Below are 12,304 nucleotides of genomic sequence, written 5' to 3'. Positions count from 1 at the left end.
GCCATGTTGTTCCATCACAGTTATTCTCCCCAGCCATGTTGTTCCGTCACAGTTAATCTCCCCAGCCATGTTGTTCCATCACAGTTATTCTCCCCAGCCATGTTGTTCCCTCACAGTTATTCTCCCCAGCCATGTTGTTCCATCACAGATTCTCTCCAGCCATGTTGTTCCATCACAGTTATTCTCCCCAGCCATGTTGTTCCGTCACATTTATTCTCCCCAGCCATGTTGTTCCATCACAGTTATTCTCCCCAGCCATGTTGTTCCATCACAGTTATTCTCCCCAGCCATGTTGTTCCATCACAGTTATTCTCCCCAGCCATGTTGTTCCATCACAGTTATTCTCCCCAGCCATTTTGTTCCATCACAGTTATTCTCCCCAGCCATGTTGTTCCGTCACATTTATTCTCCCCAGCCATGTTGTTCCATCACATTCTCCCCAGCCATGTTGTTCCATCACAGTTATTCTCCCCAGCCATGTTGTTCCGTCACAGTTATTCTCCCCAGCCATGTTGTTCCATCACAGTTATTCTCCCCAGCCATGTTGTTCCATCACAGTTATTCTCCCCAGCCATGTTGTTCCATCACAGTTATTCTCCCCAGCCATGTTGTTCCATCACAGTTATTCTCCCCAGCCATGTTGTTCCATCACAGTTATTCTCCCCAGCCATGTTGTTCCATCACAGTTAAGTTCCAAAATAAACAATTATCTCAGATATACTTTAGGAAGGAGCATCCGAGAAGTTTTCTTAATATTGTTTTTCATTGATTGTCATGTTACCTTAAAGATGTGAGCTGAGAGCTGACACTTCGTACACTGCTGACACTGCTGACACTGCCTTCTCTTACACTACTCTTAAAGACAGTACTACAGGTCCTCGAAAGTCCTTAAAGACAGTACTACAGGTCCACTATGGTCCTTAAAGACTGTGCTACAGGCCCTTAAAAGTCCTTAAAGACTGCACTACAGGTCCTGGAGGACCTGTAGTGCAGTCTGCCGCAGCAGGTTACACATATATTGTCATCGTCACTAGCCGAGCTCTCGCCAGCAGGTTAACAAAGACAAAGCTCATAATACTTCGAAGTGTTGAAGAGTTAAATTTGGACGCTACGAAGATTGTAAAAGCTTGTGTGTGCTAAGTATTGAAAGCTTGACCGTTCAGCGCTGATTATCTTGGTTAAGAGTCTTGGGGGTCTCTAGAGCAGTTATGATGATGGTCTTTGGTGGATATTGCTGAGATTTTTACATCGATTCCCTACGTCTTAAAGCTATCTCCTTCATTCATCGCTAACTCATTTAACATTCAGAGTGCATCATCAATCAAAATTTTCGCCTGCTGTTGTAAAGAGATTTATATTAAATATATTAAAGATACTGAATACTAGACAATATCACCGGTGGTGGTCAAAATCTCAAACTTACAAAATATCTTACTACTGAGCAGCTGCAAGCTTACTTTGGTCACCCTCGTTCCATATCGGAGCACTGTACCTGGAAAGGTCGTAGAAGGCGCCGGATCAGGTCAAACTGCTAGGGGAATGGAAATTGCAGGAATGGTTCAGAGAGTGGTAGACAAAGGCTGGTTTGTGCAGCAGACAAGGCTGTGTGGAGCCGTGGTAAGCATTATTGCTGCTCATATTAACCAGAAGCTCAGATATTTAGTAGAGATGAGAAATTGTCTTCGCTGATGGCAATGTAATTCTGTTCTTTAACGGGCCACCAGCGGCGCGCAGCAGCGGCCGCAGAAACACCCATAAGGTCCGTTTGTAGCAGGAAACATAGTCATGGGGGTTGGGGAAGAAGCTTACTGTTGTATATTTGAGGGCTCCAAGTTGATGGGTGCTGGGGGCTACTTGTAGCTTGTGTGGGATGGCTGGTGCTGGGGGCTACTTGAAGCCTGTGTGGGATGGCTGGTGCTGGGGCTACTTGAAGCCTGTGTGGGATGGTTGGTGCTGGGGCTACTTGTAACCTGTGTGGGATGGTTGGTGCTGAGGCTACTTGTAACCTGTGTGGAATGGTTAGTGCTGGGGCTACTTGTAACCTGTGTGGGATGGTTGCAGCTGGGGCTACTTGTAACCTGTGTGGGATGGTTGGTGCTGGGGCTACTTGTAGCCTGTGTGGGGTGGCTGGTGCTGGGGCTACTTGTAACCTGTGTGGGATGGATGGTGCTAAGGGCTACTTGTAGGCTGTGTAGGATGGTGGGTGCTGAAGGCGGTAAGAGGTGCCGAGTGCCAAGGACTACCTGTAGCCTGCGTGGAGTGGTGGGTGATGGAGGCTACCAGTAGCCAGTTTGAGTGGCTGGGATAATGAGGGCCAGGAGCTGCCTGAGACCTGAGTAGGGTGCTGGATGCTATCTATAGCCTATGCAGGGTAATAAGTGCTAGGGGCTACCTGTAGCCAGTGTGGGGAGGTGGATTCCGGGGCTACCTATTAACTGTCAAAGGGTAGTGGATTGCTTAAGGCTACCTGTAGCCTGTCTTGCTATTTCTGGGGACTACCAGCACCCTCTTCAGTGATGAAAACTGTGATATTAATATGTGGGATGATGAGGGGTGCTTTTCCTGTAGCCTATGTGGGGTAGTGAGAACTGGGCTACCTGTAGCCTGTGTAGGGGTAACGGGTGTAGGGAGTTTCTTGTAGTCTGTCTAAGGGGGGTAGAGAGTGCTGGGGGCTACCTGTAGCCTGTGTGGTGGGGTGAAAGCAGGGGAGGTTACCTATGTGGAGGGAGCTTTGGGCTACGTATATGGGAGAAGGGTACTGCAGGCTACTTGTAGCCATGCATTTTATGGAATATGCTTGGAGCTGCCTATAGCCTGTATAGGGTACATGAGGGGAAATGCTACGGGCTATCTGTAACCTGTCTGGACGGGAAGGAAGGGAGGAGGAGGAGGAGGAGAAGGAAGTTGCTAGAGGCTACTGGTGGTGTGTATAGGATAATGAATGCTGGGGCTACTTTAAAGGGGAAGTATGGGAATGTTGAGGGGGCTATATGTAGCCCGCATGGAATGGTGAGTGATAGGCGGTACCTGAAGCCTATATAGAGTAGTAAATGTTGGAGGCTACTTATGAAGGAGGGTGAGGGTGGTGTCTTGGGGCTACCTACTGCTTCTATATGGTAATGGTGCTGGGTATACCTATAGCTTCTATATGGTGCTGGGGCTATTTATAGCGTGTGTAGTTCAGCAACAGATCAGTGAAGACTACCTGTAGCCTTCATGGAATGGTAGTCTGGGGCAACAATAGTCTGTATTGAGGTGACTGGTGCTAGAGGCTACCTGTAGCCTGTATAAAGTGGGTGGTAGTCTTTGGAGCTACTTGTAGCCTACTTGGAATTTTTAAAACTAGGGACTACCTATAAGGAGTGCTGGGACTACCTGTAGCCTATACCGAAGGTGCACGGGGCTTTCTGTAGCAAGTGTGGGCTCTGTGATTTAAAGTAGCCTGTGTAAGGTGCTTGGGGCTACCTGTAGCCTGTGCGAGGTGGTTGTTCCTGGGGGCTACTTTTGTGAGGTATTGGAGGCCACCTGGGACTGTTTCTGGGTACTGGTGGCTACTTATGTAGGGTGTTGGGTGCTAGGGGGGCTACCTGTAGCCTGTGTGAGAGGGGGGGCTGGTTTCTAGGCTTCTTGAAAGGGGGTGTGAAGCTCTGTTAAGGGGGTCTACTAATAGCCTGTATGGTGCTTTGTTTGGGCTAGATGTAACCTGCGTTGGGGTGATGTGTATCGTGGGCTACATGTAGCCTGTGCAGGGTTTTGGGTACAGAGGGCTACCTACAGTTTATGTTGGGTGGAGAGTGCTTTGGGCTATTTGTAGCTTGTGTTTTTTTGGGGGCTACGTAGAGCTTGTGTGATAAGTTTGGGGCTCTTATTGCTACCTGTAGTTTATGTAAGGTGGAAGGGCCTGCCTCAAGCTGAAGGCTACCTGTAGCCTATGTGGGAGTAGTAGGTTGTGGTGTCTGCATATTGCCTGTGTTGTTTCGGGTGCTGGAGGTGTAGTAGATGCTGGGAGCTACATCTGATTAACGAGAAGTGGTGAGTGCTGATGATACCTGTAGCCTATCTGCAAATTCTAGGTGCTGGGGCTACTTGTAGCCTCTGCACTGTTTTGAGGGCTACCTATATCTTATGTGGGGTGCTGGGGGGCTACCTGTAGCCTTTGCGAGGTAGTGGGTTTTGGGAGCAATTTGTAGCCTATGGGATGAGCTGGGTGCTGGGGAGTAATTCTAGCATATGTGATTGTGCAGTGATGGGCGTGGGTGTGGAGGGTTTGCTTGTGCAGTGATGGGCGTAGAGGTGATGGGGGCTACTTGTAGCTTGTGCAAGTGATGGGCGTTGTGGTGAGGAAGGGGTCTACCTCTCTCCTGTGAGTGTAGTGGCCGAGGCGAGGGTAGAGTGTTAAAGAGAGAGACAGGTGTCACCTCTGTGGGATCTCTTGCCAGGCAGGTGAGCTGCAGGAGATGAAGAGGAGGAGGAAGAAGAGGAGGATGTGGTGGTTTGGGAAATTTCCCCCGGGAGTTTCATGTGGGTTGCATCAGGTAGTTAAGTGTGGGCAGCCTGGCACACACCAGGCCAGTCGAAGGTATGGTTAAGTGACTGGATCTGGGCGTGTGGGCGGCGTGGGTGGGGGACTCTCGTGTTCAACACTGCTACCTTCACTGATCAGTGCTGCCACCTCGCCCTTCTCCTCAAACATTCGACCCTGAGGGAGAAGAATTTAATGTTACACAATTTGTATTTATCTCCTAAACTCCACAATTTCTTTTAATCCGCAATTAGAATAAACATGTCTATGCTTACACATTCAAGCCTTAAAGCCTAAAAACCGCGAAGAACAAGAAATAACAGAACAACGACAAGAACGACCACTGTCTAAAACTTGATAACATAGTTGAAGAATTAGACAAATGTGTAAAACTTGAGTATTTGTAGATGTTTCGCCATCCAGTGGCTTTATCAATACAAATTCAAGGACATAATAGGAAAACTGTAAAACAATATACAAAAGATGAGGTAATGAGTCCCTCAGCCTTGGAGTTGGTGAAGAACGCCGTAGTCTTGACTCTGAAGCACAGCCATGAAGATTGGCGCTCATATACAAATAACCCGTACATTTGAGAGAGAATCTTACGACGACGTTTCGGTCCGACTTGGACCATTTACAAAGTCACACTGACAGAAAGGAGAGGAGGGAGTATTTATAGGCCGGCTGGCAGGGACGAGACAAGAGAAGTGGGAGTAGTAGTTGTGGTAGTAGAAGTAAGGCAGGTAGTGGAAGTAGTAGCTGTAGTAGTAGTGGTAGAGGTAAGGCTATCGGTGGAAGTAGTAGTAGTAGTAGAAGTATACTGGTGTCAGACGAGGGATTTGAAGCAGACGAAGGCTGGTAGGCAGGATTCTGGATAATACAGACTCCGTAGCAGTGGTCCTCAACTTTCCTAAACAAGTCCGCCACATGTGATGGTCAAATGTGTGACGAGGGCTGCACGGTTTTGTTGACACTATGCAATGTGAAACCTACACAAAAGTGAATTTATAATTTCATGTGAGGGCCGCATCCATTTACTATATATAAGAGCCACATGCGATCCACGGGCAGCAGGTTGGGGACCTCTAAGAGGATAACTTCCCACCTTCTTGAGATTCGACGGTATGGCCTGCCCGGGTCTCTACCAGTTGGTAGATCTAGACCGGGGCTTCCCATTGGGGAAGTGTCGTTGACATTCAAAATGTCTTCCCATGGGAAGAGGCACATGTACCTCTTCTTCTGAGACAGTTGTCCCTAAAACCTAGCCCCATTCCCCGCCCTCACGGGGCTCGTAGGGAGTGGCAGAGTCTGTGGAGCAACAGGTAGTGTTGTGCTCTGAACTTAACACACAAACAAAATATAGACGTCCGCAAATATATCTTCAACATACGAGCGATGGAAGGCTTGGAACGAGATAAACAGCGAGACAGCTGAAACGTCAGTACGATAAAGGCAATTCAGCTCAGCACACTGAATATTAAAAAATGAAGCAAGTGGCTTCTTCAGTCCAGGACAGAGAAGAACGGTGGAAAGATGGGCAGGAGTTTGAGGTAGTCAGTCCCTCAGCCAGGAGTCGACGTTTTTCGAAATCATTTACATCACATTAAAGTTAAAAACTGGGTCCAAGAGCCATCACGCCTTTACAACTTTCTCCTGAAGCTGCTGCTCAGAGAACACGAAAACGCTTGTGGACGAGATTATCAAATAACCTGTTTACAACCTGGAACACACCAGGAGCACATCGTGACGCACAGAGAAACAATATGAAAAGTTTCTAAAAATGAGATGGTCAGTCCTTCAGAACGTAAAGCACAGGCATGCGGTCAGGCCTTATGTATGTATCAGAGCAAATACAACAGTGACCCTCATAACAAGAATGTGCTTGTCCTGCCATATATTGAAAATTTATCTGTCCTACCGAATGCCCTGAAAAGACTCAGGATGCAAGTTGTTCTTAAGAATTTATAATATAATATGTCTATCGATCTATCTATATATATATATATATATATATATATATATATATATATATATATATATATATATATATATATATATATATATACATATATTTACAATAAGATCAAAGTAAACAGGTGATTTTAAAATATGCAAAACAACCACTGTGAAAGAATAGTGAAATTCCAAGCGCTTTCGTGACTACTCACATTGTCAAGGAACTACTTCCTTGACAATGAATTTCACTATTCTTTCACAGTGGTTGTTTTGCAATATATATATATATATATATATATATATATATATAAATATATATATATATATATATATATATATATATATATATATATATATATATATATATATATATATCGATTTGTGTGTGTGTGTGTGTGTGTGTGTGTGTGTGTGTGTGTGTGTGTGTGTGTGTGTGTGTGTGTGTGGGTGTGTGTGTGTGTGTGTGTGAGTGTGTGTGTGTTAGTTACCATTTTGTCCTAGGCATGTCGATTAGACACTAGGCCTGTAGTATATGCGTGCGTGCGTGTGTGTGTGTGTGTGTACTCACCTATTTGTACTCACCTATTTGTGGTTGCAGGGGTCGAGTCCTAGCTCCTGGCCCCGCCTCTTCACCGGTTGCTACTAGACCCTGTGTGTGTGTGTGTGTGTGTGTGTGTATATATATTTGCTCTGAACGAAGGTCTAGCTGTCTACTACCACTACATCAGTCCCACCTACATAGAAGCAGAGAGATACCACTACATCCAACATTGCTGGAACTGTTATTCTTATCATCACACCACCAAAGCATGTCCAGTAAAAGACGAGAAGTTCTGCACTACATGTGGTAGTGAGGGACACACCTTCAGTTCCTGCACCGCTGCTGCTCCAACACAACCAGCGTGTTTAAACTGTAAAAGTAATGATCACCATACTCTGGCAGCAAAATGTCCTACAAGAAAGGATATTATGAAGAAAACACAAGATGCAGCAAAGAAAAATCCTACTAACAACACACCAACGTATGCAGGAATTGCAAAGTTGCAAGCAGACACTACAAAATTACTTCAAGCATCTACTCAGCCCGCCTCCACCATCATCACTCCTCCAACATGTGACGTAACGAAGTTCCACTATTGTTTACTATACGCTCACATACAGAACATGGCTGTACCTGGATCCTTTAATTCTACCATCAACGAGTTATTTGCATTAAATAACATGCCATCATTCATATTTCCAGCATCTCCACCTTCTGAAGAAATTCTAAAATTCACCATGGACTTAATCAGCACCTCAGCTACAGTAGCTCCAACACCACCAACAACTAGTGACATCACTCCAACACCACCAACAACTAGTGACGTCACTCCAACACCACCAACAACTAGTGACGTCACTCCAACACCACCAACAACTAGTGACGTCACTCCAACAACGTCCAATGAGAAGCCTTCAACGCCACCACTCCTCATTGAAACCGACCAATCAGAAGCCTTGCCACCAGAAACATCTTCCTATTTGTCTGCTGAAGTTGACAACAAATATTCACTTCCTCCTTCAACAATACCTAACAAGAAAGAAAAAAAAGCAAAAAAATCATCATCTCACGACTCTCGACATGATAAAGATGAGGATACTAAAAATTATACTTCATGGACTGGAATCAACTTCTACACTACAGCAAAATATCACCAAGACATGCTGCTTCATGAACTTTATTCTCATCTCATCGAAAAGAAAGTCAAGTTTACCATCGATTCTTCCTGCTCAGCTGGAACTCTTCGTACAATTGAACTTTCTACTATTCTAAAGGCCATTGTAGACCAACTAGAAGCAGAAGATTCCAGCCAAAAACACTTGCTGACACGTATAAATTTGCTCCCTCTACAACGTTTTAAACGTCAGATAGACGAGGACACTCTGCTCTTGACTCTTGCCCTGGCAGGTCATAGCAGCTCTCCTTACTTACTCAGTCTCCCTACGATCCCCGTTGGGGAGGGGAACCTTTACCAGCGTTGTCTTCACCTTGACTTGCACGATGAGCTACGCAAATCGTGTCAAGATCAAGCCAACAAGTGGTACCGTTGATGATTCAACGAAGATTGCTCTTGCAACTGTTGTTCAAGGAACACTGAAAGTTAAATTCAACACCATTTTGTCTCTGAAAGAAGCATTCATTGTTGTGTGTCACGATGATGCTGAAGCAGAGAAGCTACTCACTACAGATGCCACCACTACACTTACTGCTCAAGGGTTTACTGTTATGTCATCTCCTGCCCTCAAGGCCAGGAAATCAGTATTCCTTAAAAAACTAGACAAGATTCTGACGTCTCAATCACCTGCAGAACTCAAGACATCCATCGAGACGCAAAATACTTGGGCTACTGTTGACAGCATCACAAAAATCCCGAATGCATCGTCCATGCTCAAGGTCACCTTCACTGACGTTAACATGGCTGCCACTGCTCTGAACGAAGGTCTTGCTGTTTATTACTACTTCATCAGTCCAACTTACATCGAAGCAGAAAGATATCAGTACATCCAACACTGCTGGAACTGTTATTCTTACCATCACACCACCAAAGCATGTCCAGTAAAAGAGAAGAAGTTCTGCACTACATGTGGTAGTGAGGGACACACCTTCAGTTCCTGCACCATTGCTACTCCACCACAACCATCGTGCTTAAACTGTAAAAGTAACGACCACCATACACTGGCAGCAAAATGTCCTACACGTAAGGATATTGTGAAGAAAACACAAGAAGCAGCAAAGAAAAAACCTACTAGCAACACACCAACGTATGCAGCAATTGCAAAGATCCAAGCTAATACTACGAAATTACTTCAAGCTACTACTCAGCCAGCCTCCACCATCATCACTCCTCCAGCTTGTGACGTAACCAAGATCCACTACTGTCTACTATACGCTCACATGCAGAATATGGCTGTACCTGGATCTTTTAACTCTACCATCAACGAGTTATTTGCACTAAATAATATGCCATCATTTATATTCCCAGCATCTCCACCTTCGGAAGAAATACTCAAATTTACCAAGGATCTAATCAACACTTCTGCATCAGCAGCTCCAACACCACCAACACCTAGTGACGTCACTCCAACAAGGCCTCCTATTCGTCGATCGCCTCCTGCTCGTCGATTGGCTCGTCGTGGCGGCGTACCTCCTTCACCTCCACCCACCACTACTCATATGGACCAATCAGAAGCCACAATTCTCCCACAGTCTTCTACACACTCTCTAGCGGAGACACCAACATTGAAAGAACCTTCAATGCGGCAACCACCAACAAAAACCTCTCCAGCTATCTCTCGACGTATTAATATAGAAGACCAACATCAAGATCAATACCTGCACTGGAAAGATATAACTTTTTATACGACTCCTGACCAAGAACCTAACATGGATGTCGACACTTTGTACAAGAAAATAATCGACAGTAGAGTCAAGTTTACAAACCGTAAAGGATCCCACTGCTCCATCACTACTCTCCAGATGACCTTTGACCAGTTACTAGCCAACCCAGCATTTCGACCTAAGATTACAAGACTACAGATCGTTTCCATCCAAAAACTGCACAACATAAGGAATGCCTCCTTCACGAAAGAAACGAAGTAACTCCAGACACACATATAAAAGACACCTGACCAATCAAGAAGCTTGCCTCCCTTGACCACTCCTCCAGCTCCTGCCAGCCGCCAATCAACATCAAGATGCAGCAATTTTTCGTCCAGCAAGTTGCAGTCAGTGCCTGCAGAGCTCCTGTTGTATCTACATCGTCTTTTGTTATCGTTATTGTGGCTTAGCAGTTGGGTCTAGTCCTGACTCTTCTCTCTTCGACTCAAGACATTCCTCTCACCGTCTATTCTTCGCACTGTCCCCACTTGCCCCTCGCCCCTCGTGGGTACTTACCTGTGAGTCCTATCCTATCCTATCCTTTTAAACGTCTTGAAAACGGAACTGAATCGTAAAACAACGCCATGACTCCAGGTAAACACCAAACCTCAATGAACTGACCAATCAACGATGAGTTCCTTCCATGTCGCCTGCAGCCGTCTATCATCATTCAAGTTGCATTAATCATCCATCCAGCAAGATGCAGCCAGCACCTGCTGAGTTCCTGTTGCCTTCTACATCGTCTTCGTCAGTATTTCTGAAATACATCTCCATCTACGCCTCTAGTACTTCAATACCACATGTCCCAAAGTGGTTGGGCCACGTGCCTTGATTCCTCCTCTTCCCCTCCTTCCCATCCTTCTCCAGTTATTTCCATCCTTCCTTATCCTTCCTTATCTTACGACAGCTCTCGTCGTCCTCGATTCGATTCGATTCGACTTCGGCGGGACAGGATTCGACCCCACGACATATTGTCCAGCCTCAAGAGGCCACACAGTATACATGTACCATCTAAGCCATCGATCCTACAAACAACATGAACCTAGCAAACTAGGTTTGTTTCCATGAGCATACATTACCACGAGTGTCCTCGCAACATGAAACAAACCTAGTTTGTTAGGCTAATGTTGTTTGTAGGATCGTGCCGAATAGGTAAAATTGGTCAGATAGCAAGAACTCATTTAAAATTAAATCCTTTCAAGAATTTTCTTTTATACGTTTAAAGATATATTTTTTTAATTTATGTTTATGTAAAAGTTAATAATTTTGTACCAAAAGAACCTTAGAAAACTTACCTATCCTTATTATAATTTAATTTAGCCTAATCTAACTAAATATATTGTAGGCCAGTTTACAATAATTTAATAATAAACAAACACAATGAAATATATTTTTTCCGTAAGGTTCAGAATATTTTTTGCGAAATTATTGCATACACAAATTTTTGCTTGCCTTATTCGGCAAGAAGAGCGTTGCTATTTAAGCCAAAATCGCAAGTTTTACCTATTATATACATAACTACAGGGGGGGGGGAAATATTACAAAATACAAACAAAACAAACTAATTAACATTTATAAATATATGATTTAAAATTGTTGATGATAAATGCAGAGCTGTACACAGCATGTGCAGAGCTGTACACAGCATGTGCAGAGCTGTACACAGCATGTGCAGAGCTGTACACAGCATGTGCAGAGCTGTACACAGTATGTGCAGAGCTGTACACAGTACGTGCAGAGCTGTACACAGCATGTGCAGAGCTGTACACAGTATGTGCAGAGCTGTACACAGCATGTGCAGAGCTGTACACAGCATGTGCAGAGCTGTACACAGCATGTGCAGAGCTGTACACAGTATGTGCAGAGCTGTACACAGCATGTGCAGAGCTGTACACAGCATGTGCAGAGCTGTACACAGTATGTGCAGAGCTGTACACAGCATGTGCAGAGCTGTACACGGCATGTGCAGAGCTGTACACAGCATGTGCAGAGCTGTACACAGCATGTGCAGAGCTGTACACAGCATGTGCAGAGCTGTACACAGCATGTGCAGAGCTGTACACAGCATGTGCAGAGCTGTACACAGCATGTGCAGAGCTGTACACAGTATGTGCAGAGCTGTACACAGCATGTGCAGAGCTGTACACAGCATGTGCAGAGCTGTACACAGCATGTGCAGAGCTGTACACAGCATGTGCAGAGCTGTACACAGCATGTGCAGAGCTGTACACAGCATGTGCAGAGCTGTACACAGCATGTGCAGATCTGTACACAGCATGTGCAGAGCTGTACACAGTATGTGCAGAGCTGTACACAGTATGTGCAGAGCTGTACACAGCATGTGCAGAGCTGTACACAGCATGTGCAGAGCTGTACACAGCATGTGCAGAGCTGTACACAGCATGTGC

The 12,304-nt window shown here is 45.2% G+C and overlaps 1 protein-coding gene across 1 annotated transcript in view; it reads right to left on the bottom strand.

The window, feature by feature from the left end:
* Positions 1-572: 572 nt before the first annotated feature.
* Positions 573-12,304, bottom strand: part of LOC128703274 (low-density lipoprotein receptor-related protein 4) — a 129,747-nt gene continuing 118,015 nt past the window's right edge. The window contains exon 16 of the mRNA XM_070080138.1: positions 573-4,699. Within this exon, the coding sequence (XP_069936239.1) occupies positions 4,586-4,699 (114 nt within the window). The 3' untranslated portion in view covers positions 573-4,585. The remainder of the gene's footprint in view (positions 4,700-12,304) is intronic.

Source organism: Cherax quadricarinatus, unplaced genomic scaffold, assembly GCF_038502225.1.
Source record: "Cherax quadricarinatus isolate ZL_2023a unplaced genomic scaffold, ASM3850222v1 Contig169, whole genome shotgun sequence".
NCBI lineage: Eukaryota > Metazoa > Arthropoda > Malacostraca > Decapoda > Parastacidae > Cherax > Cherax quadricarinatus.
This window is presented reverse-complemented; position numbering and strand designations above follow the sequence as displayed.